This window comes from Neofelis nebulosa, chromosome 3, assembly GCF_028018385.1.
Source record: "Neofelis nebulosa isolate mNeoNeb1 chromosome 3, mNeoNeb1.pri, whole genome shotgun sequence".
Classification (NCBI taxonomy): Eukaryota; Metazoa; Chordata; class Mammalia; order Carnivora; family Felidae; genus Neofelis; species Neofelis nebulosa.
The window spans coordinates 153915866-153943205 of NC_080784.1; the positions used below are offsets into that span (position 1 = coordinate 153915866).

The window sequence follows — 27340 nt, forward strand, 5'->3', positions numbered from 1 at the left end:
GACCCTGTGATAGAGAGAGAGGTAGATGGTTTGAGACTTGGGGAAAGGAATATGCTGGGAAATAGAAAGGAGAGATTTACATGACACTTCCACATCCTTTCTGTGTTACTCTGTAGCACAGACCCTGATTGTTCCAGTGTAACTCCTTGCAAGTTATTATTTATTTACCCTAAAGCTTCAACGTTGTGAAATATGTATTTATTAAATATATATAAATTAGAGGATATTCATGGTTCTCTGTATGATAATATTTGCCTCAAAGAGTTTAACTGTGCATTTCTGAGTGGCGGAGAAGACTGAATTGCATCTAGCTTGCAAAAAAGTGCTCAAAATCCGTAGTCCATCTGGTCTGTAGTGTCACACATGGAGAGCAGTCATTACCTATGTACCGTTAATGCTTGTAAAGATTGTGATTTACCTTAGGGCTTTTTTCTAAGAAGAAAATTTTTAGGTTTCATCAGTATGGAAGTATATATAGGGAGCTCTCACACATTTGTATGTTTTCTTCTAGGTGTGTTAGGGTAGTTAAAATTGTTTTGAACAGGGGCGGCTGGGTGGCGCAGTCGGTTAAGCGTCCGACTTCAGCCAGGTCACTATCTCGCGGTCCGTGAGTTCGAGCCCCGCGTCAGGCTCTGGGCTGATGGCTCGGAGCCTGGAGCCTGTTTCCGATTCTGTGTCTCCCTCTCTCTCTCTGCCCCTCCCCCGTTCATGCTCTGTCTCTCTCTGTCCCAAAAATAAATAAAAAACGTTGAAAAAAAAATTAAAAAAAAAATAAAATTGTTTTGAACAATTGCTTTAGGTTATGCAACTCAGAATAGACACAATTATATATCACCAAGTGCATATTGTGTGTACGACAATAAAGGGTTGCCTATTTTTTTTTTTTTATTACAGATTGGTTGTTTACATTTTGTTTTCTGTAATCAGCTTTGGAAGACACTATAGGAATTGAATGAAAATTAAGACATTGAGCTAGGTAAAGGAAAATTAGATATTGTGAGTAATCTTTAATATAATTTGATGCTCAAGTAAGTACTGAGTGTAGCATCTCTATTATGAAAGATTCTTTCATTGCTCTATGGTACACTATTTAAGAATGCAAATTCTGAAGCTAGACTTCTTAGATCTGCCAATTCCTGATGGGCTGATTGGATAAGTTACTTAACTTCTTGGTACTTCAGAAGGGGATGGTATTAGTCCTTACTTCCTAAGGATGTTAGAAGGATTGAATGATTTAATGTGTATAAAGTGCTTAGACTTTAAAGCACATAATATTTACTATAAATGCAATATGTCTCCATTGTGAGGTAATTACAATAGCTGCTTTATCCATTTATACATCCATAAATGTATTTGTTCATTTGTTTAGCCAACATTTGTTAAACATTTGTCAAAGCAAACTTTGGACTTAGTTCTTTCTAATAACTGAAATTTTACAAAATATATCATCTTGGGCATTTTACAACCAGAATTTTGTTTGTTTGTTTGTTTGTTTGATATTGTTTTTTGGTAAATGTGAACACAAACTACTATTCCAGGGGAACCAAAAATATGGACCTTTTATGTCGTTTGATCCTCTGATGACAAATGGATAGTGCTTTATTTTGTTGGCCTTCGGAATTTCTGTGTGATAACTGTAAGTACAAAACGGGTTTACATGCCTCTTGAATATTGGCTAAGATTTTCCACAACTTGGAGAATATGTGGATTTGAGTCCCTGAAAATTAGTCCCATGGTAAGGACCAACAAATTAAATATCTGATAGCATTACTAATTTGGAACAGAATATCTTGATTTGGCTTTCCTCTGGACTTTAAAAGGTTGACTAGCTGTAATCACTAATCTTGTATTCTTTCTAGTTATAAGCTGTCATGTCACTGCTAGAAATTACACTATTTTAAGATATGTGAATGGGATGTTTATGAGATCCGCTGATAAGTATCACTCAGTTCTCTCTGGTTATTTTGTAGTCATAAACTTTAAATTTTGTTTGTTTCCACTGGCACAATTTCAGATTTTAAAGGAGTATTGTCAGATGGCCTTGGAGAGAATATATTAGAGAAAGAGGTTGTGGTGGCCTTGAATTTTAATGATATATTAGGAATCTAATATATATTTTTTAAAACCGTAAGTAATAAATGATAACTTATTATCATGATTTTTGTTGAATTAAATAATTCTTGTTACTTGCATAGCTATGTAAAATTAAGAACAATGGGAAATGATAAAGGATAAAACGTGAGCTACTTATATTTATAATGTATTTATTTTATTCTTTAAAATGCTAGATCAGACTAGTTTTGACTGTGAAAATCTTGAAGTAATTAAGATTTAAATTGCAGTTTCCACTGTATGTCTTTGTTACTGTTAGTGGATTTTTCTGTGGTTAAGTCCTTTTATAATGCGTATTTGTAAGAAGACATTACTTTTTATGAAAAAAAGAATATGAATTTTAAGTGTGTTAACCTAATTACTATGTATCCACCTAAAAAACTCAATATCATACCTTCTATTAAGGTTTAATATGGATAAACAATATTGAAAATTATACATAGAACTATAGTCCTTGAATATAATGTAACTGAATAATACTGGGTTGATTAAGGTTTTCCAACTGTGCCACATCATTTACTAGACATAATTTTTTTAAAGGATACTGTAAAAATTGTTTAAACTCTGTTTCTCATAAAATGGGTGCTGTGGTTATTGAGATTAAATAATCATTGACATGAAGGCCACTTTGTGTACTAAAAATTCCATTACAGAGTAATAAGGAATAAATGGAAAACAAATTCTATGATAATTTATTTGATGTGGGATTAATTTTGTTATGCAGACAGAGGCATGTTGTCATTTTACACATTGTTACATTTAATATTTGTTTTTGTAATTTGCATGATTGTTTTGGAAAATGGTGACTATAAATGCCAGTGATATAGTTGTCTATTTTTATTATTGCCATTTACTTTTCTAATTAACACCATTGTGAATATGACTTCAAAATGATATTTGAAGCATATGGTTTAATACTATTAAGTCTGATCATGCCAAAAATTACTTCTTTGCAATTAAGTTGCTTTTATTTCCTACTGAAAACAATTAATTTTCAATATCTTATGATTTTCAAGTCTTTGAAAAAAAAAACACACCATACCTAATGGGACGTTTTAGTTCATAGGTTCTTTTTATCAAAAAGGATATCATCTCTCTACAACTACTGACATTTAAGGCCAGGTTTTTGTGGTATGGTCTTTCAAAACTTCACTGAGCTCATATATCAAAAGATCCTGTTGCAGGCTCTTAAAATGGAATGATTGTAGGTTTTGTCTGAATGAGCAGATTGAATTTTTATTTGAGAAAGAAACTGCTAAAATGCCCTCTTTCTTTAGAAGAGAGCCTGGATACCAGGTGTGTTGAGAATGCACTGAAGTTATTTTTCTTGGTCCAGTAGCATCAAATGACAACGTAGTGATAAGTATATATTATATGTAGAATAAGTGTGTGTGTGTGTGTGTGTGTGTGTGTTTGTGTGTGTGTATATGTATAATTTATATTCTGTATATAATATGAGATACAAAATTTATGACATAATATGTAGTGAGTGTGTATATATTTCAAAACATATGCCTTACTTTTCCATTTTAACAACTTCAGATATGTTTGTAATTTGATTAAACTGTATTTCTCATTAATTTAAAAAAATCTTATTTTTTACCTTCAAATAATAGATGTTTACTCTAAAGCTTTAAAACTGGCATAATTTCTGCTCTTTGCAAACATTGTTCTCAGCACTATCCAAATATTAACTCACATGCTCTAAAGGCTCAGTTTGAAGCATTTTTTTTGTTATTTTTTTCTTTTTTTAATTTCCTTTTTTACTTTTTTAAATTTACATCCAAATTAGTTAGCATATAGTGCAACAATGATTTCAGGAATAGATTCCTTAGTGCCCCTCTCCCATTTAGCCCATCCCCCCTCCCACAGCCCCTCCAGCAACCCTCAGTTTGTTCTCCATATTTATGAGTCTCTTCTGTTTTGTCCCCCTCCCTGTTTTTATATTATTTTTGTTTCCCTTTTCTTATTTTCATCTGTTTGTCTCTTAAAGTCCTCATATGAGTGAAGTTGTATGATTTTTGTCTTTCTCTGACTGACTCATTTCACTTATCATAATACCCTCCAATTCCATCCACGTAGTTGCAAATGGCAAGATTTCATTCTTTTTGATTCCTGAGTAATACTCCATTGTATATATATACCACTTCTTCTTTATCCATTCATCCATCGATGGACATTTGGGCTCTTTCCATACTTTGACTATAGTTGATAGCGCTGCTATAAACATGGGGGTGCATGTGTCCCTTTGAAACAGCATACTTGTATCTCTTGGATAAATACCTAGTAGTGCAATTGCTGGGTTGTAGGGTAGTTCTATTTTTAGCTTTTTGAGGAACCTCCATACTGTTCTCCAGAGTAGCTGCGCCAGCTTGCATACTGTAGTTGGACTAAACCAGATTATGTATGAATGAGCAAACAAATCTTTACCAAAAATACTAATGGATCAGGAAAATATTAAATATAAGAAAGAATAATACCCAAATGAAGAAAGACAAATATGGTGACAGAGATCACGGTATAACAGTAAATAATAGTGAGCTAAAGGTTTAGGACAGCAGCAGTTCACAGAACATTAGCACTAATCCAGTTTCTAACCTCAGTTTTCTAAATTTATATAATTAGGTTAAAAAAATAACTAATCTTAACATGGTTTACCATTAGTGATTCCCAAATTTTACTAGTAAAATGATTCAGTTAGAGAGTCTTTATTAAAACTTGGCCCCAGTCTGACCACCTGATTCAGAACTTCCTGGAAAGAAAATTAATGATCGATATTTTTAGGAAAAATTGGTCCAGGCCAACCTGGATAATAAGAAGCTCCTAAATATGATGAATTATGCATGGCAGGGATAAGGGGTGGCTTCCAGCTGGCAGATAGTGACAACCCAGATGTCCAAATTTTGACCTCAGAATCAGTTATTAGATACTTGTATTTTTTTTTTGAAATTGTATGCAAATAACTAATACATTACTCATGTAGAGGGACTTTTGTAGGAGAGTAAAAGAAGTGCCGTCTGAGGAAGTTTTAACACATTCATGGACTGTCACAGACTGAAAGGATTTCAATGTTGTCTTGTTTGGCTTTCTCAAAGCTTTAAGATTCAAAATATAGGTAGATAAGTCAAATGCATGGAGATATATTATTTTTAAATACAAGTAATAAATTCATGGTTCTGTCTATAATCTATTTTTGTCTACACAAATAACATTGGGTAAGTGACTGATGAATGGTATTTTCTTATTCCACTTAACACAATTACGTTTTATGTTTTCATCATATTCATTCTCTTATTTTTATAGACATTCTATCCTAAGTGAACTATTAGTCACTTCAAAATTCAAAACCTTTTCAGTGCAATAAAAAAATCTATAATTATCAAGGAAGTTTGCCTATAAGTATTTATTTCTATAGATTCATGAAATTCACTGGATGTAGAATATCAAAACATCTCTCTACAGGTACTCTGCCTTTTGATCTCACCCAACATTTAGAACAGTGACAAGTTCAGAGAAGAGGCTAGAAATGATTTTGATTGATGGAATCATTTAAGAATTATGGAGAATCCATTATTGAAGTCTTCTGAAACAACTGACTGATATTTTACAACTGATATTATTACAAAGGGTATTTATTTGGCACCCACCCTATATCTGATATTATACAAAGAGAATCATATTTCAACATTACAAAAAGATGAGTTTGTATCACTGTTACTACTTTAAATATAAAAAGGACATTTATAGAAGTTAAGTAACCTAAACAGGATCACACAGCTAGAAAAATGATTGGCTGCCAAAGGATTTGAAGCCAGTTTTGTTTGACTTGAAAGCTATGTCATGGCACTCTTTCCATGTGGGGATAGTGTACCTTAAGCTAGGTTTCCTATTTGAAGAGGTAGGACACATTCTCCTTTACATAATGATGGCAGGGTTTTGTATATCATTGCTTGAGCTGCTGAGATTTTAGTGATTTCTAGTTATATCATTATCAATAAGTCAAACAGAGATTAGCAATTCTTTAACCACTAGACATATATACTAGAATTGAACAATTAAGTAAATGTTCGGTAGATGGTTGGAACCACTGTTGGAATGTGAGGTTATAAATAACTAGTGTGGAAGCTATGATGACCTGTGTAGTAACTGATTAGAGTTGGTAATATCAGTATATACTCATGTTTCATTTAATATTCATATGTATGTAGATATAAGTATATATCTATAGATATACATAGGTTGACATAAACACATTTAGTTCCCAGCTCTATGACCTGAAAGGAGAAGCCATGACACCCCAGTAGCAAAGAGCATATCTGGATCTTGGTTTCTAATAACATTCTCCAATAGAAGAAGCCAGCACTCTTTGGAGAAAGGACTGATTCTAGAACTGGGTGCATCTGATCTAGTAGTGCCATAAAGTAAATAAAATATATATAATATATATTATATTATATTATATATTCATATATAAATTAAATATTAATTTATAATATAATATATAATTATATAATATATATAATATTATATATAATTATATTATTATATAATATGTATATATTTATATATATTCTCTATATATTCTATTCTAACCTGAGTGTGGTCTTCCCACTCTGACCATAATAATATAATTTAATATATTTATAATATATTATATATTATATAATATGTAATAATATAAATATAATATAAATATATTAAATACAAATATATATATGATATTTATATATAAATATTTGTATATATATATATACATATATGTATATGTATATATATATATATATATATATATGAAAACCAACAAACCCACAATGATAAGGGTGTATCAGAGAGACTGAAAGAGTAAATCAATGGTCAAAGTTTTAACAATTTGAGTTGCAAAATAAAGTATTGGATTTTATACCAATGTATAAAAAAATTCCTTGCGTTTACATTGATATAAATATGTGATTAAACAAACAAACAAATAAGGAAGAATGGACAAATCTCATATGCAGATAACTTATGCAAATACTCTGGCCTCAAGGAAGTACAGTATACTCCCCATTCCTTAAGTGCAGGCTGTACATAGTGACTTCCTTCCAAAGATTAAAGTATGGAAAACTGGAAAAAGAAACTTGATCAACACTACTGCAGTCGGGCAATCAAGGTTAACCTAACAGTGATGGTATACTGATAGCATGTACCCTTGATATGATGTAATAAAAAGGAGCTTTACCCCAAAAACCTCATAACTCTAATCATGAGAGAAACATCAAATCTATAATGATTGAGAGGTATTCTAATTCTTATCAGTATACTGAAAAAAAAAATGTCAAAAGCACCAAATCATACAAAGTCTGAGAAAGTATTGCAGCCAAGAGGATCCTAAGGAGACACGGCGACTATACCATGTGATCTCGTATACTGGGTGGAATCTTGGGACAGAACAAAGATAATAAATAAAAACTAAGGAAATCGGAATAAAGTATGGACTTTAGTTAATAATAATGTGTTAGTATAATTTCATTAATTGTGACAGATGTACTGTTTACACTGTTGTGAGATATTCCTAATAGGAGACACTAAGTGTGGGATATGTGGGAACTTCCTGTACTCTCTTTATTATCTTTCTGTAAATGTAAAAATATTTTAAATTAAAATAAATTAAACAGACAAAAACATTAACCCATAATGGGAACTGTAACTAGCCTGAAGGATCAGTACCTTGCTTATCATACTATTAGTTAAATGTCAGCTCCACCACTGAAGCTGTAATACAGAAACAAGTGGAATGTTCTCACAGACCCAAAATGTGAAATTCAGAAGTTACATAAATTGTTTTGTTCTGTTCACAACGTGATTTCTTTAGTATTTTTGTTCTTCCTACCCTATGGCAGTAATACTTTTATGATTTGACATCATTCAACCAAAGTTTACAAGCAGAAATGCTCTAAGTCATCGTTCTCATTTTGTGCCATGCTCACTTCATGAAAGCTCCAACAGGTAAAGAATGAGTTAACGGTATCAGTGGGAAGATGACTAACATAAATTAAACATGCCCTTGATGCTGACAAATCTGCTTACAGTTATTATTATTATTATTATCATTATCATTATTGAGACAGAGAGAGAGACAGCGAGAACATGAATGGGGATTGGACAGAGGGAGAGGGAGAGAGAATCCCAAGCAGGCTCCACACAGGGGCTTGATTCCACCACCCTGAGATCATGACCTGAGCCAAAATCAAGAGTCCAGTGCTTAACTGACTGAGCCATCCAGGCGCCAATTGCAGTCATTTTAATGTGCGTAATATCTGTAAAATACTTTACAAAAGTAAAGCACTGCCATCCATAATTTGCGCATCATCATTATGTCCTCAGGAGCTGTCAGTGTCCCCACTTTCATCAGCTTTACCCAAATGAGTCAGAGAGGTGTTGTCACAGAGGAAATTATTTCTGAACTTTACTCCTAAACTATTCTAACCTGAGTGTGGTCTTCTCTCCCTACGCTGACCAAGCTGTAAAGAATGCTATTTAGTCTCTGAGAAAACCCAGTCTGGAAAACAATGGTGCTTTTTAAATAGAGTTATCTTTGAAAGCTACACAATTTCTGTTTAACTCTGATGGAGGTAAATAACAAAGTATTCCACTTCAGGCTAATTATATCTATGTTAATATTTAGTTGATAACCTCACTTTGAAATGGTTTATTATTTTTTTAAAGGATTGGTTAAATTTTAAAATAAAACACAAATTCCCAAATCATAAGATCCTAGTGTATGCACTTAAGATGAGACAAACTCAGTTTTGTCTGATGATGTCATACATGATCATGTATGTATTTCCATTCATTCAGCCATGCACCTGTTCAACAGATATTTATGAGATTTCTAGATGCCAAGTAACTTTCTGGAATTTTTTTTTTTATAGCAGTGAGCTAAACCAAATTAATTCCAACCTTCATGGAGCATACATATTAAATTCAATTTATGAATAGAAAAGGGGCAGTATCATCAACTTGTTACTACTTGTAGTAACTTGTTTCTACTTCTGTATATTTGCTACTTTGCTATAAACACTATGATAAAGTACAGAGTCCATAGCTTACTCTTTTCTTGTTTCCTTGTCTTCTGGATGCTTCTTCCATAGTGCCAACTATGGCATGACTTTCCCTCATTGGGAAACCAATAAGGACTTTGAACCTATGCCAAAATATGACTGTGAGAACTACCTGTCAATTACAATTTCCATAAAAGTAAACAAACTGCAATTTCAAAGGTACTTTTAGAGAATTTTGGTTTATATGCACAGTGAGCGTTCTTTATTATTGCAGAAAACTCTGAGGAACTGGATATGTTTGAGAAAACAAGATAAAACTGAATATATGAACCCTCTGAACCTGAATATCATAAAGCCTGTGATTATAAGAATAAAAAATTACACATTCAAGTTACAAAGTCATTATCACCCTATTATGGGTATATGAAACACTAGACAGTTAACTAAGTTTTGTTTCCTACAGGTTGTATCTGTTTCCATTTATTTTAGTATGTGTATGAAAGACATACTTCAACCCTTGAGTTTCATAGTTGATTTTGTTGACACAATAAAATAATGTTAAAAGGTTTTATAGATATCACTTTGATTGTTATCAATCATTTGTTCCATACATATATATTAGACTCTCCTCTATCCCAGGCATTGTTCTAGATATAAGAATTCAACAATGAATAAAATAAACAATATCCCTGTCCTCATAAAAATGACATTCTACTTGAGGGATTGAAAAAAACAAATCTGTAATTCAGATATGTGTATCAGGTACTGCAAGTACAAGAGCTAAGGAGAAAAATAAAATCCTGAAGGAGCAGAGGGCATGGTGAGGAGAGAGGGGCAAGGGTGAGAATTGGTGACTCAAATCATAGAGTGGACAGACAAGGTCTCAGTGAGAAAACCACAGAAGAGGGAGAAAGCCTTGGAGAAGTCAGGGTGAGAAGCACCTCTGATGCTGGAATACCAAGTCCTTAGGCAGAAGTGTGTCTGAGGTGCCCTAAGGACAGACAGCCGGGACAGAGCTAGCAGGAGATGAAGTAAGAAAAGATACAGGGTGCCAGAAGATGTGAATCCTTGTATGCAGTTTTGGATTTGTCTTTTACTGTTTAGTGAGTAAATTATATATATTTATATATCATATGTATGCTATAATATAAAGTATATCTAAATTCTATATATAATATGTAAATTGCATATAGGTATCTATAACTTAATCTCACCAGATGTTTGATGTTGTTCAGATAGGGCTATGACTCTGGCTATACACTATTCCCTATGGCTGGCATCTTTTCTACCTTATATGTGCATTATACATATAATATACATATAATATATAATATATATTATTACTCTCCTTTTCTCTACACACATGCACACACACGTGCACACGCACACCACTCATTAGTCCATGATAGTCTTTCCTGTGTCTTATCAAAGCTAAAAATTGCAAAGGTAATGATCACTTACATCAAGAAAGATACTAGCCATCACATATTTGTATTGTCACACCCAGAATCTATACAAATATCCATAGATTGACAAAACGGATGTTAAATCAAGTATCCACATTATTGGAATCCAGACACATCTAAAATAGCATATATTTTTCTATTTTCATTAGGAAAGCCATGTAATAGGCACTGACAGATAGCAATGAACATCGTAAGTAATTGTGACTTCTAATAAAATATTTGAGGGAGATGGAAATGAAGGAATTTTTTATGAAACTTTAACTGACATACAATATTATATTAGTTTCAAGTGCAAAAGATAGTCAATATTTTTATACATTATGAAATGATCACAATAGGTCAAGTTACCATCTGTCACTGTACAAACTCATTACAATATTATTGATTATATTGCATCCCCCTGACTTATTTATTTTATAACTGTAAGTTGATACTTTTTAGTCCCCTTCACCTATTTCACCCATTTCCCTGTCTCTCAGCTCTTTAACAACTGCTAGTTTATTCTCTGTATCATTTAGCCTGTTTCTGTTTTCTGTTTTATTTTTTTAATTCCACATATAAGTGAAATCATATTTGTCTTTCTCTGTCAGACTTATTTCATTTAGTATACTACGCTTTAGGTCTATCCACATTGTCACAAATGACAAGCTTTCATTTTCCTATGGCTAATATTCCATGTGTGTGTACACATATACACACATGCACACGCACAAACATACACATACATATATACCAGGCATATACCATATGTATCACATAAGTAAATATATATATACATACATATATATCTTTATAGTGTATAACATATATAGTATAACATATAACATATTTTATAACTTTTCATCTAATGATGGACACTTAGGCTGCTTCTTTATCTTAGTTATTGTCAATAATGCTGCAATGAACATAAAGATCTTTTCAAATTAGTGTTTTCACCCTTTTTTGGATAAATACCCAGAAGAGGAATTGCTAGACATTATGGTAGTTCTATTCTTTAATTTTTTGAGGAATCCCCATGTTGTTTTCTTTTTATTTCTTTTTAATTTTTTTTAACGTTTCTTTATTTTTGAGACAAAGAGGCAGAGCATGAGTGGGAGAGGGGCAGAGAGAGAGGGAGACACAGAACTTGAAGGAGGCTCCAGGCTCTGAGCTTTTAGCACAGAGCCCGACGCCGGGCTCGAACTAAATGAGTGGTGAGATCATGACATGAGCCGAAGTCAGGTGCTTAACTGACTGAACCATCCAGGTACCCCACCATATTGTTTTCATAACAGCTGTACCAGTTTATCCACCAACAGTACATGAGAGTTCCCTTTTCTCATCTCTTTGCCAACACTTGTTATTTCTTGTCCTTTTGATAATAGCTATTCTGACAGGTATGAAGTGGTATCTCATTGTAGTTTTGATGTGCATTTTTATGATGATTAGTGATGTTGAACATCTTCTAATGTGCTTGTTGGCTATCTGTGTGTCTTCTTTGGAAATGAGTTTCTTCAAGTCTTCTCTCCACTTTTGTTTTAATCGGGTTATGTTTTGCTGTTGTTGCTGTTGTTGTTGTTGTTGTTGTTGTTGAGTTGTATGAGTTCTTTATATATTTTGCATATAACCCCTCATCAGATATATCATTTGCAAGTAACTTCTCTTATTCAGTAGGTTGACTTTTCATTTTGTTGATAGTTGCCTTCACTGTGCAAAGGTTTTATAGTTTGATGTAGGTCCATTATTTTTAAGTTTACTTATTTATTTTGAGAGACAGGGGTGGGGAGAAGGGGCAGAGACAGGGAGACAGAATCTCAATCATGCTCTCCACTATCAGCGCAGAGGTGGATACAGAGCTCGAACCCATTTACCATGAGATCATGACCTGAGCTGAGATCAAGAGTCAGACTCTTAACTGAGACACCCAGGGGCCTCAAAATCCTATTATTTTTTTTAAAGTTTGTTTTTCGGGGTGCCTGGGTGGCTCACTCAGTTTAGCCTCCGACTTCAGCTCACGTCATGATCTCACAGTTCATGAGTTTGAGCCCTGTGTAGGGCTCTGTGTTGACAGCTCACAGCCTGGAGCCTGCTTCGGATTCTGTATCTCCCTCTCTCTCTGCCCCTCCCCTTACTTTGCTCTCTCTCTCTCTTTCTCAAAAATAAATAAACATTTTTAAAAATTTAAAAATTTTGCTTTTATGCTTTTGCCTGAGGAGGTAAAAATATCTAAAAAACATCACTAAGAATAATGTCTATGTTTTCCTAGGAGTTTTATAGTTTCAAATCTTATATTCATGTCTTTAATGGATTTTTAGTTAATTTTTGTGTATGGCACAAGATAATAGTCCAGTTTCATCCTTTCACTTGGTTTATTGAAAAGACTATCCGTTCCCATTGTATGTTCTTTCTTCACGTGTCATAAATTAATTGGCCATGTATGTGTATATTCATATCTGGACTTTCTGTTCTATTCCATAGATTTATATTTCTGTTTTTGTTCCAGTATCATACCATTTTGATTACTGTATCTTTGTAGTGTAGTTTGAAATCAAGAAGTACGATACACCCAGTTTTGTTATTGCTTTGGCTATTTGGTGTGTTTTGTGATTCTGTATGCATTTTAGGATTATTTGTTATAATTCTATGAAAAATGTCATTCATGTTTTGATAAGGATTGCACTGAATCTGTAGATTGCTATAGGTGGTGTGGACATTTTAACAAAATTAATTCCTCCAGTCCATGAGTGCAGCATATCATTCCATTTATTTGTGTTGTCCTCAATTTCTTTCTTCAGTGTCTTATACAGACCTTTCACCTCTTTGATTAATTTTATTCTTTAGTATTTTATCTTTTTTAATGTAACTATAGCTGTGATCTCTTAATTTCTCATTCTGGTAGTTCATTATTAGTGTATAGGAACACAATAGATTTCTGTGTGTTCATTTTATATCCTGGAACTTGATTAAATTAATTTTAGTTTTGATAGCATTTTTGGTAGAGTCTTTAGCTTTTTCTATATATAGTAAGTATCATGTCATCTGCAAATAGTGACACTTTTACTTATTTTCCAATTTGGATGTCTTTTATTTCCTTTTCTTGCCTAATTGCTGGGGCTATAACTTCTAATATTGTATTTAATATAAGTTGTAGGAATAGGCATCATTTTCTTGCTCCTTACTTTAGAGGAAAATCTTTCAGATCAGATTTTTTTCTGCTATTGTTTTCAAGAAATATTACAAGTTTAATAACATGTTTGAAGGCAAACCTCACTATATTTAAGATATGATTTTATCAAGGATTATAGGACCCATATCATTACAAAATTATAAAAGAATCTTAATGTTGTGAAAATATGGTAATATAGATAATCATGTGTACTAGCTTAATGGGATATATTATACAGAGTCAATACATTTTAGAAACTTGGAAGATATATAAGGTCATCAAAAACATCTTTATTCCATAAGAAGAGTAAGATAGTTCATTTATGTTTCTAAACTTCAAAGAAAAAAATGTAGATGTAGGATTCTATATGACTATAGTTTTAAAAAAATTCTCAAGATACTTGATTTATATTTGTAACACACTTTACAATCTATAAACATTTTTATTACGTAGAGAAAGTAAAATTGTTTTCAGGTTAAAAGAAAATTTAATTGTTTATTCAGTTTTTTGCTAAATTGTTAGTGTATAATTATATTATATACTAAGAATGCCATTATAAATTATACTACCTTGTAATTTCAGGACTCTGTTAATCATGCAATTCTTTATTTATACTATTTTGCAGCCCCCTCTCCAGTCACCAATGTGAAAAAGGGGAAGATTGCAAAAAACAGTATCTCTTTGTCTTGGCAAGAGCCAGATCGTCCCAATGGAATCATCCTGGAGTATGAAATTAAATATTTTGAGAAGGTGAGACTAATAGAATAAAGAATGTCATTTCTTCTTCTCCTTCTCCTTTCCTCCTTCTCCTCCTCATTCTCTTCACCCTCCCTCTCCCCTCCTTCTTCCCCTTCCCTTCCTCTCCTTCTCCTTCTCCTCCTTCTTTGTTTCACTTTTAACAACTGCAATTATCCAATTTTTAGAAATGTATGTTGCAATTTTGTGTGTAAATCAATGACATGATTATGGAGGCTAGACGTGTATAGGGAGCATTCTATTTGTATTCCATTAATGCCGAATAGTTTATGATGCACACTACCGCCATAGAGTCTAATCAGCTTAACTAGGTTTCACAGTATTAAAAAATGAAGTCATGGGACATTTTGAGGTGTTGCACTTAAGTTCTTGACCTTCACCAGTGACTGCCATGTACGACAGGGAAAAACACATATGGTTATGGCCATTAACGCTGCATAATACCTATGCTCTTAAGGAGATATGGGTAGATAAGATATGAATATAAAATATAATTTTAAAATCCATATCAAAAATCTAATACTGTATTGTAAACTTTATTTTAAAATTTGAGGGCACAAAATCAGAATTGTATGCCTCACATTCTCTACATTTTCTCAATTTCTTTTTTCCTTAGGCCCACTCTTGCATGTTTTGACATAATAGTTGTGAGATCTAAAAGCAATAGTTATCCCTCTTCCTCTTTCCTGAATTCACAACCAAGTGAGCTATTGATAAAGAAATAGTACAGATGGAATATAAAGGTGATATAGCTTGGATATGTAGTCACCAGGGGTCTTCCTACACTTCCCACCCCCATTTTACTTTGATTTTTTAGTGAGTCTGGATCTGAATAGCAAACATTCCTTAAAACAACCTGGCTTCTAGTAGAGGAGATATAGAAGTGTGCTCAGGGGCGCCTGGGTGGCGCAGTCGGTTAAGCGTCCGACTTCAGCCAGGTCACGATCTCGCGGTCCGTGAGTTCGAGCCCCGCGTCGGGCTCTGGGCTGATGGCTCGGAGCCTGGAGCCTGTTTCCAATTCTGTGTCTCCCTCTCTCTCTGACCCTCCCCCGTTCATGCTCTGTCTCTCTCTGTCCCAAAAATAAATAAAAAACGTTGAAAAAAAATTTAAAAAAAAAAAAAAGAAGTGTGCTCAAACCAGACTATCACTGATGGGTAGGAAACTCTGACTGAGAGTATGTATCCTATGTAAGTAGGAGTAGAAAAGATTAGAAACATATGCAGAGAAGCAGATCCCAAAAGAAAAAGAAAGGACTCAGCCACACCTGCTCAATTTGCTTTCCTTAACCTCATGGAGCCATTACTCCTTCTCTTAGAGGGATAGTGAAGAGGGTAGGAAGAAGTTAAAAACTTACTTTGCAATGCCACAGAAATTGTCCAGGCTAGGACATCGGAAAAGAGAGAGGGAATAAGTGGTTTTCCTAGCAATAATGCAAAAATATCAGAAAAAGTACTTATATTCTATTAATGAAAGTTACTTAAAAATTCAACATTCTGTGTACATGTGTAGAAGGAAGAGTATAGGTAAATACATTGAAATATGTTAAATTAATGCCTAGCATTATACAGATTTTTTTTAAAAAAATGTAATGTTTTTTATTTTGGAGAGAGAGACAGAGCGTGAGTGGGGGAGGGGCAGAGAGAGAGGGGGACACAGAATCTGAAGCAGGCTCCAGGCTCTGAGCTGTCAGCACAGAGCCCAATGCCAGGCTGGAACCCATGAACCATGAGATCATGACCTGAACCAAAGCCAGAGGCCCAACCCACTGAGCCACCCAGGTGCCCCATCGAGATTTTTTTTTTAATTGCTTATTTCACTCGCTGATTTAACAATTACCAAAAGATAATGACAGAGGGTAAAAACAGTAGTGGGGGACAAAGGGGCTATCTACACATCCTTTCTAGGTTTTGAATGCCTATAAAATGTTCTTATATTGATTTTCTAAATAGGTGAATAAACTGTTAATTACTACTTTTGAAGTAGTCATCCTTCTAGGAATGACTTGCTGGTAGCATTACAAATGACTATTTGATCCTTAGAGACCATAAATGAAGATACTTCTATTTCATAAAAAACATATCCTCAAATACCCGTGAGACAAAATTATGTTGGGATAGGGGCACCTGGCTGGCTCAGGTGATGGAACATGTGACTTTTGATCTTGACTTTGTGAGCTCAAGCCCCACAGTGGGTGGACAGATTATTAAAAATAAAATTTTTAAAAATATTGTGTTGGGATCTCATTTATACTATTTGTTATAAAAAATAATACGGTAAATCAAGGAAAATGTGGTTACATTAATAATCCTCACTGATTCTTATTTTTCTGGGAGTAGTAGTCCAAATTGCATTGTAAATTCTAGAGGTCTACAATTTAAATGCATGATGTATCCAAAAATAATTTGTTAAATTAAGGTTTACATTCCTTATTTACTTTTTTTTTGTAAATTTTAATATGGTATACTAACACAAAGCTGAATATATAGACTGAATATTTTGTAAATATTTTAAGTTTCTAAATATTTATTGTCAATGAACTTTATTTTTTAAAAAGTTGAAATGCATAATGGCATTTAAAAATAAATATGTCCCAGGGGTGCTGGCTGGCTCAGCCAGTGGAGCATGCCATCCTTTATCTTGGGGTCATGAGTTCAAGCCCCACATTGGGCATAGAGCCTTCTTTTAAAAAAACTAGATAAATAAACGGGAGTATTAAAAAAATCAGAGAAAAATAGCAGTTCACCAAAACTCTTTATTTGAATATACATCTTAGATGAAATAAAGTTCAACAGCAAGAGGACTAAACTTTGACAGGGAGTTATTTTTCTTTATAGTTTTTCTTCCCCTGAAGCAACTAGTTGGACCAAGGTTTGATTTTCTTTATTGTTTCTAATGATATTATCCTATTTTACCCCCTTATGAGTAATCTTTCATTGTTTTCACTATTACTCCTCAGCATATACATAAGTTTCATATATGTAATACTCAATAAATTTATCTTTTTTTTTTCTGTAAGCTACTGCTTCCATTAAAAAAAAAAGTTTCTCAACCAAGTGGTGGGGGAGTCTTTCTCTTAATATTCCTTCTAATGAATTTTCTACATGTGGCATTATTTTCTTGAAAGTTCAATTTTTTTAAATATACTTATTTCATGAAAACTTAGTTCTGTGCTTAATATTTTATATTTAATGCTGTATTAATACATCCTATTATCTGCATAACTCAATGTAAGAAAAAATAATTTGGGAAAAATATTTCTGTACGTAGTTTCAGTAAATGAATAGAAAGTTGCCCACTTACATCCGTTAAAAGCAGTGAAACCTTTATATAATATGTTATTTGGAGGAAGTCATTAACTTCTTTTGGTCAGTGTTTTCCTTTTTACAGTGAAAATCTCAATTCCCAGAAATTTTTGCCAAGCAAAATTATTGAGCATACTAATAAAATACATGAAAGGTTTTTTTTTAACACTTTCAGAAGGAAAAAAAAATGATAATGAGTTTTTATAGCACAGATTGAGGTGGGGGTGCTTATAGGTTTCCAGAGCTCATTTTGAACCTTCAGAATGACACCACCGTTTTATTGGATGGCTCTTGTCCAGACACAGGTGGCAGAGCTTTCCAGGGCTCATGCATTTGCCAGCTGGCATTTCTGCCTGCGATTGCCCTGCTCTAATAGAGGTCATTGGGCCTCTCTGCTCCTGCATGGTGATGGGCCCATTGCCATCTCTTAATTAAAGGCAGAGGCAAAGGGAAGCTGCCCCTTGGCAGGGTGTTTGCCAGCTGGCTCCTTCTGCCCAGGCCCTCCCCTCGCTGCATGTGAACAGTGTTTGCTAAGCAGCTGGGGAATGTAGCTCATTTGCTCAGCAGGAGTATGAAGGCAGCAAAAGCCATTGCCCTGACCAGGATTTGGCAGCCTGATGGTCGTGGGTGTTGAAGATGTGTATATAGAGTTTGTGATATGAAGGAAATTATAGTATAGCAATGACTAAAAGGAGTGGGGCAGAAGCAAATTTTGGAAGCTACTTAGGTAATTCAAAATGTGCATTTTTGGTTTTCAATCCCTTAGATACATGCTTTGGTGAGTACCTCTGATTATATAGCATTTGACTACCCCAGAGAGACAAAGTACAACTAGAACTCAGATAAGGAACCACTGAGATACACATAATGTTAATATATAAATCAGAATGTTGTGTCATTTTGTGCAATTGATATTAGATCACGCATTATTTCAAGGAGCAGCATGCCAGTTTCCTTGTAATGGGAATTTCCCCCCTGTTTGGCCAAAGTATCAACTTATAATAATTTTACAAAACATATCAATTCTGAATTCAGTAGTTAGGAGTTTAATTTTTTTTATGTTTATTTTTGAGAGAGAGAAACAAAGACAGAGTGTGAGTGGGGGAGGGCACAGAGAGAGGGAGGCAGAATCTGAAGCAGACTCCAGGCTCTGAGCTGTCAGCACATAGCCTGACATGGGGCTCAAACTCAAGAACTGCAAGATCATGTCCCGACCCAAAGTCAGACGCTTAACTGAGTGAGCCACCCAAGCATCCCTCAATTATTAGGAATTTACAAGAAGCTTTTAATTTTTTTTCTCTTTTAATTAAATTTTCCATCATGCTACAGACTCAAGTCAAATTTACCTAGAAACTGTTATGTTACGGAGATTGAGCTTGGTGCTATGTACATCATCTCTATTTCCATCTCTATGTGCTCACACTGTGCTTGATAAATAATTCTTCCCATTTTAAAGAAGAAAAAATTGAAGTTGAGTTGTGTATCCATACTTGCACTCTTCATTAGACAACAGCATGACTTGAATTCTAACACTGATATTCCTTGTTCATTTATAAAAAAAAAACCTTCTCCATTTCTATAATAAATGTTAACCTTTTTTTTAAGTTTATTTATTTATTTTGAGAGAGAAAGAGAGAGAGAAAGCACACACAAGCAGGGGAGGGGCAGAGAGAGGGAGAGAGAGAATCCCAAGCAGGAGTCTCAGTGTCAGCACGGAGCCCAGTGCAGGTCTCAAACTCACCAACCATGAGCTTGTGACCTGACCCAAAATCAAGAGTTGGAAACTTAACTGACTGAGCCACCCACACACCCCAATAAATGTCGATATTTTATGTAAAAATCATAATTATAACAAATATATCAGAAACTTTGGTTTTGTCTAGATTTTTACACCAGTTTATCTTTAAACAAAATGCAAGTTAACATTTCTCACTGAAATTCTCACTAATCTTATTGAATATAATTCTTGCATATTCAGTCACAAGCTTGAGCAGCCAGAGAGCATGAGTAAGTACAATAGTTTCTAGTAATAGTTTAGCTCTTTTAAAAGGAACACATCAAGAAATTGTGTGCTTTTTTACTGTTTTTTTCCTAGTGTAGAGAAGGGATAATAGAGTATATAGGAGAAAGTCAGTGAATGGGGATAAAGAAAATGACTGACATTACTAGGTAAAATTTTATAGGCTTTAATGACTCTAGTTTAAATTCTTTGTAAGACTCTAATAATATTTTCTATACCATAAAGATTCGGCAATTAAATTTAATATGTAAACTGAAAAAATTTAAAAAAAATAATTGTTCACATAGAATGAATCAGAAAGCCTATTTGCATTAGAAATTAGAATATCCCGGGGCGCCTGGGTGGCGCAGTCGGTTAAGCGTCCGACTTCAGCCAGGTCACGATCTCGCGGTCCGTGAGTTCGAGCCCCGCGTCAGGCTCTGGGCTGATGGCTCGGAGCCTGGAGCCTGTTTCCGATTCTGTGTCTCCCTCTCTCTCTGCCCCTCCCCCGTTCATGCTCTGTCTCTCTCTGTCCCAAAAATAAATAAAAAACGTTGAAAAAAAAATTAAAAAAAAAAAAAAAAAAAAAGAAATTAGAATATCCCAGGCCCCTGGGTGGCTCAGTCAGTTAAGCATCCAACTTGGGCTCAGGTCATGATCACAGGGTTCGTGGGTTCAAGCCCTACATCAGGTTCTGTGCTGACAGCTCAGTGTCTGGAGCTTGTTTCAGATTCTGTGTCTCCCTCTCTCCCTGCCCCTCCCCCACTCGCACTCTGTCTCCCTCTCTCAAAAATAAATATTCCTCTCTCCCTGCCCCTCCCCCACTCACACTCTGTCTCCCTCTCTCAAAAATAAACATTAAAAAAAAATTAGAACATTTCTATTTAGATGGAAATTGGGATACATTTAACCCTAAGATAATTCTATATGTTTGACTATATTAAATGAGGAATGGTAAACCTGCTTTAAAACAAATAAATGCTAATAGGTTGTATAGTTTAGATTTTACTGGTGGTACATGTTCTGTAGAACATGACTGCCAGTGGACTTTGATGTGTCCAATTAGAAAACATTTCAAATAACAATGGCAATGAAAACATAGCTTTATAGCTTATTAAATGTTTTCATGTGCATTACTTACTTATTCTTACAGTATCTCTATGAGAATAGCCAGGCATCAGTTTCTACCCCAATCTTACAGATAAGGAAACCGAAGATGAAAGTAAACATGGACTTGTGTTATTTTAGCACGTGATTTCAGTGTCCACACTAAAGTCACAACATGGCATGCTGCTATCGATTGTAAATTTCAAGGGAAGTTGAAGTTACATGCAACATGAAAGCATGGTTTGCATTTATTTTGCATTTTAATAGTGTTATTAAGATTAACTAATAACCATATTCCCTATTAGAGGGCTTGAGAAAGAATTGTTATATTCTTGTTTTCAATTCTTTTCTCATTTCAGAAAAAAATCCTTTACATCTTATTCCCATTATATTTTAAAAAATAATCAATACATGTTTTTAATTATAAAATAAAATTCTCTGAAATATCTTGAAAATGATGGTTTATAGTCATCAATCAAGATACTGTAAATAGAGACAGTTCCCACAAACAGAGGAAAAAAAATCTCTGACCATTATCTCTCATGAATTCATTCTTTAATATCCATCAGAAATGTATTAAGTGTAGAAACACCATCAGCCAAAAACAACGTTAGCCAAGAATTCACACAGAAAAATACAAGGGACAAGAAAGTTCAAAACAGGGACTTTGTGTGTTTAGATCTTTGTAGGTCTAAGATTTTCTACTCAGTGTGGTAATCTCAGAGATAAATTACGGACAGTTAGTCTAGATTTTGGTAGCAGTCAAAATAGGAACAGTTTCCTATTTGTTTTCATTTCTAAAATTATCTTTAAAGTGATTTTGTTTTCACTGCATCTCTATTCACTACTCATCCAGCTCAAACACATAAATGTGAAAAAATAGAAAGTGTTTAAAAATTTTTAAAAAAAAGTTTGTTTGCAGTTTTTCTTTAGTAATCCATTTGGACTTAATGAATTGAAATTAAATTTCTCCAGTCAAGTACTCATTCCTTCTCCCGAGCCCTAAATATAATTAGAAATGAAACTCACCAAAGATATAAAGCATAAGACTTACCTGGTGATATATGAAACATTGTCACCTTACTCCATGAACAGGCAACATGTTAGATGTGCTCCAATAAAATATTTATAAGAAACATAAACATGAATACCAGTACTAAAATAGAGTCTGTAAAATAATTTATCTCCTGCAGGGGTGCCTGGGTGGCTCAGTGGGTTAAGTGACTGACTCTTGGTTTTGGCTCAGGTCATGATCTCATGATTCGTGAGTTTGAGCCCCACATTGGGGTTCGTGATAACAGCGTGGACCTTGCTTGGGATTCTCTCTCTCCCCCTCCCCTTCACGCTCTCTCTCTCAAAAAAAATACATGTTAAAAAAATTTTATCTCCTGAAAATCGTATTTAAAAGTTTACAGATTTATTTCTGCCAAAGACAAGTATGGTGGATGAGTGGAGAACATGTTACCAACCAATTTTGAGTTCTAGAAAACACTTTTAGATATCATATAGATAGCACACCTAGGATGTATAGTTTTTTTTTTTCTAAAAGATTGTATGTGTACTAATAGCAAGTCTATTAGTTTCTGATTTATTTTCTGATTTATGATTCTAAGTTTTGTTGTCATTAGTAATTCATGTGTTGACTTTTTTATTGTATGTACATGTGTAATCCAAGGACCAAGAAACCAGCTATACAATTATCAAATCTAAAGAGACAACTGTAACTGCAGAGGGCTTGAAGCCAGCTTCAGTATACGTCTTCCAAATTCGAGCACGCACAGCAGCAGGCTATGGTGTCTTCAGTCGAAGATTTGAGTTTGAAACCATCCCAGTGTGTAAGTCATTTTAATTACTGTCAACTCATGTCTCTGTAATGGTTACCAGAAAAGAGTCAGTGGATCAATACTCTCTCCGGGCATTCTGTCAGTCTCCTGGTCCTCTCTCTCCCAGGCATGACCCCTTCAGGTAGGAAGCATCTGTCATGCTATTATGGTAGGTTAGTAGGTTAACACATCGGTCCCTACTCCTCATCACATTTATTCTACTGGGAGATGAAACATCAGGAGATCCTTAAGAAATGTTTAAACCTTGCTTTTAAAGACTTTCCTTCCACAGCTGCCATACTTTATTGAATTATTGCCATTTATTTTTACTTGTTTTATTGAACAATGCTACCAGGCTTAGTCTTTCTATGAAAATTCTACAGGGAGCATTTGTTAGTATTAAGTTTGGCAAGAAAATAGTGCTCTCAGAAACCAATCTGATTGTTTTAAAAAATCAACATCTCTGGCAGCATCTCTGAGTGAAGGATCTAGAAATGTTTCTGGAAAACACTTCTTGCACCATTTTTTTTTTCAAATAAAATAGCATAAAACGTTTTTCTCCTTAATGTCAAAATATTGATTACTTGTCCTAGAGCACGCATTAAAAGTAAGATTAGAAGAAGACAATAAAAGTTTTGTTATGAACAAAATAACACTAGGATTAGTGTGAAGTGTCAAATATGTGGGTGTATGTATTTTCATTTAGTGGGTCACAGTTAAGAATATTGGCTTTAGTGAGTCACCATTACTAAGTGAATACTATCTTATCATTCAGGTATCTGAAAATCATTATCTTGAACATACACTTTAAAAAGACTTTTCCTTTTTTTATGAATATAATTTATTGTCAAATTGGCTTACATACAACACCCAGTGCTCATCCCAACAAGTGCCCTCCTCAATGCCCATCACCCATTTTCCCCTCTCCCCCACCCCATATCCACCCTCAGTTTGTTCTCTGTATTTAAGAGTCTCTTGTGGTTTGCCTCCCTCCCTCTCTGTTTGTAACTATTTTTTCTCCTTCCCTTCCCCCATGGTCTTCTGTTAAGTTTCTCAAGATCCACATATGAATGAAAACATATCTGTCCTCTGACTGACTTATTTCACTCAGCATAATACCATCCAGTTCCATCCATGTTGCTGCAAATGGCATGATTTCATTCTTTTTTTTTTTTTTTTTTTTTTAATTTTTTTAAAGTTTATTTATTTTTGAGACAGAGAGAGACAGAGCATGAACGGGGGAGGGTCAGAGAGAGAGGGAGACACAGAATCTGAAACAGGCTCCAGGCTCCGAGCTGTCAGCACAGAGCCCGACGCGGGGCTCGAACTCACGGACCGCGAGATCATGACCTGAGCCGAAGTAGGCCGCTTAACCGACTGAGCCACCCAGGCGCCCCATCATTCTTTTTTATTGTAAAAAGACTTTTCTAATTGGCTACTTAATTCATAATAATGATGCATGATGTTATTCATTGATTAGTTTTTTAAATTTGTAATATTTATATTATACATAGGTCATAAAATTTTTATGATGGGCTTTTCTTTTTCATGTATATTATCACATATGTCATTAATATAGTCCTAAAACCAAATCCAAACATGAACACAGGAATGCAAAAATCTTTATTTTAGAAAGACTATTTAAAATGAGGATTTGGGTGGAAAATCTTAAACTATTCTTTCTCAAGCTTTAGTTTCTATCTTATAACTGCATAGTATCCATTCTATTTTAATTTTATTATGCATACAAATAAATCTTTAAAATTGGCCCCATATATCATTCCTTTTCCCAACAGCAGTGTTAAAACACACCAGCAAATAAACCTAGCATTAATGAAACTATCCAGCCAATCAAGTTAGCTCTTTTTTCTGGTTTCTTTTAACATAAATTCTCTTGAAACTTTGAGACTATCACTGAACCTTTCTTAACTCCCACTCACCAAGATTTACCCACACTCTCATGCTTCTTTTATGATTTTTCTCCAATTCATTACTTCCTTTTATCCATTTCTTACTTACTTGATTCAAATCTGTATAACCAAATTGCTGAAATAAAGTTATTCTGTGTTTTAAATTATATTTTTATTAAGATAAGTGTAGTTTCACATGAAGTTGTAGGGAATGATGCAGAGTGAACTCTTGTACAATTTTTTCAGTTTCTCCCAATGGTAACATTTTGCATAACTATAGCATAAGATCACAATCAGGATATTGACATTGATGCAATCCACCAATCTTACTCAACTTTCCTTGTACCCTTTTTTATGTGTGTATGATGTAGGCGTGTTTGTGTGTGTGTGTGTGTGTGTGCATTAAGTTCGATACAATTTGGTCAGTTGTGTAGGTTTGTATATCTACCATCATGGTCAAGATACTTCACAGTGCCAACACCATAAAGTTCCTTCGGGTTGACCTATTATAACTATACCAACTGCCTTTGGGAGCAGCTCCTGTCCCATAACTAATCACTGACAACCACTAATTTCTAAACATTCATTTCTAAAATTTTGACATTTCAGAAATGTTCCATAAATGGAATCATACAGTATGCAACCTTTTAGTTTAGAATTGACTTTTTTCACTCAGTATAATTTCCTAGAGATTCATGCAAGTTGCTTGCTTCTTTTTTGTTGTTGTTGAGTAGTATTCTATGGTATGTGTGGGCCAAAATTTGTTTAACAATTCACCTATTGAAGGACATCTAGGCTGGTACCAATCTTTGCTAGTACCAGTAAGGTGCTGTGAATATTCATTGACATGTTTTTACATCAACCTAAGTTTTCATTTACCCGGGATAAATACCCAAGAGTACAATTGCTATATCATATGGCAATTTTATGTTTAATTTTGAATTTTGTGGGAAACTGCCAAACGAGTTTCCAGGGTGGCTGTACTATTTTACAGTCCTACCAGCAATGCAGCCATGTATGAGTGATCAGTTTCTCCACATCCTCATCAGCATTTGCTGTTATCACTATATTTTTCTTTTAGGCATTTTGGACAGGTGGCTGGTGATATCTCATTACGGTTTTAATTTGAAATCCCTGTTGGCTAATGATGTTCACCATCTTTTCATGTGTGTATTTCCCACCCAGGTTGTTCTAAATTTCCCCATTAATTCGTATGTGCTCATATTGCATATCAAAAATTATGGCTTTGATCAAATTATCTTAATCAAGAAAATGAATAGATAGTTACAGCTGTGGAAGAAAGACCCCAAATTTTCAGCTGGGCCTTCAAAAACCCTCATAATATGGCTTTAACAAATCTTTTCAGATTCATGATTAACTATCTAAATATATAGCTAAAATCTGGAGAATATCTATACAATATGGAGTATGAGAAACAAAATGAGATAAGCAACATGACTTCTCAGTATATACTAGCTTAAAGTTCCCCAGGATAATGTAAGTATATAGTTATTGAAAAATAAACATTATTTACTAAAGAATATTAGTGTCTATAATTAATATTCTTTTAATAGTAGTGTGTTACATTGCCCCAAATTTGCTTTTAAGCATTCCCAAAACATTCCTTAACTATTCTTCCAAAAATACATCACAGATTAAAAAAATAGGAAATGTGAGTGACTAGAAATTTGTTATATTTAAAGATTAAAAAACTTAATGATATATTAAAGTAATAATCATGGATCATACTGTGCTTATAATTTTTTTTCCTCTGGTGCTAAAGAATGAAAATGTATGAAGGCATTGACATTACCTTATCAATTCTATATATTTTCAAGTTAGTTGATATATTGGGGATATAATTGATGCTGTCAGGGCAAACAATGAACAAATAGCATAAAATCTTGATGAATTATGTTTTATTAGAAATAGCTCACAAAATAATTAATACATTTGAAATAATAAAATAATTAAAGCCCATCAAGGAACTTAGGAAAAGCTGCACATTTTTTCTTAAAGTTTATTTTTTTTTTGACAGAGAGAGAGCGAGCATGAGCTAGGGAGGGGCAGAGAGAGAGAGGGAGACACAGAATCCGAAGCAGGCTCCAGGCTCTGAGGCATTAGCACAGAGTCTGACACAGGGCTCAAACCCATGAACCATGAGATCATGACCTGGGCCGAAGTCAGATGCTCAACTGACTGAGCCAGCCAGGCACCCCAAAGCTGCACAATTTTTAAAAAATGAAAATGTATTATTGAAATTCTTCCTCATAGACCCTTGATTTAATTTTCTATTATACAAAACTATCTGATTTAAGTGAACGGTAGAGGAAAAAATGAAAATGTGAATGTTTTGATTTGGCATTATTAACAAAATATTTTCATAAAATGTATTAATCATTTGAAATTTTTAGTATGCCATTAAAAATATTTTATTGCAAGCTAATATCCCATACCTAGGTGCATATTTTAATATATTGTTAGATTAGATCTTGTCAATTGTTAAAAATGAAGCATTTGACAGTACTAAGCATGAGTATTTTTTTTCTCAAAATTAGTAGTTTGGTTAGCCAGAAATTGCCCTGTTTTTATCCCTACCTCTGATTGATCATGCCCCCTTTCTCCAAAATGATATCTCAGAGTTCCCAAAATGGCCCATTGAGACCAGAAAGATTTGTT

At 34.0% G+C, this 27340-nt stretch overlaps 1 protein-coding gene across 9 annotated transcripts in view; it reads left to right on the top strand.

Moving 5' to 3' along the window:
• EPHA5 (EPH receptor A5) overlaps positions 1 to 27340 on the top strand; it is a 343473-nt gene that overhangs the window by 234794 nt on the left and 81339 nt on the right. For all 9 annotated transcript variants that reach the window (XM_058722409.1, XM_058722411.1, XM_058722410.1 and 6 more), the window contains 2 exons: positions 14389 to 14513; positions 22604 to 22763. In XM_058722409.1, the coding sequence (XP_058578392.1) occupies positions 14389 to 14513; positions 22604 to 22763 (285 nt within the window). The remainder of the gene's footprint in view (positions 1 to 14388; positions 14514 to 22603; positions 22764 to 27340) is intronic.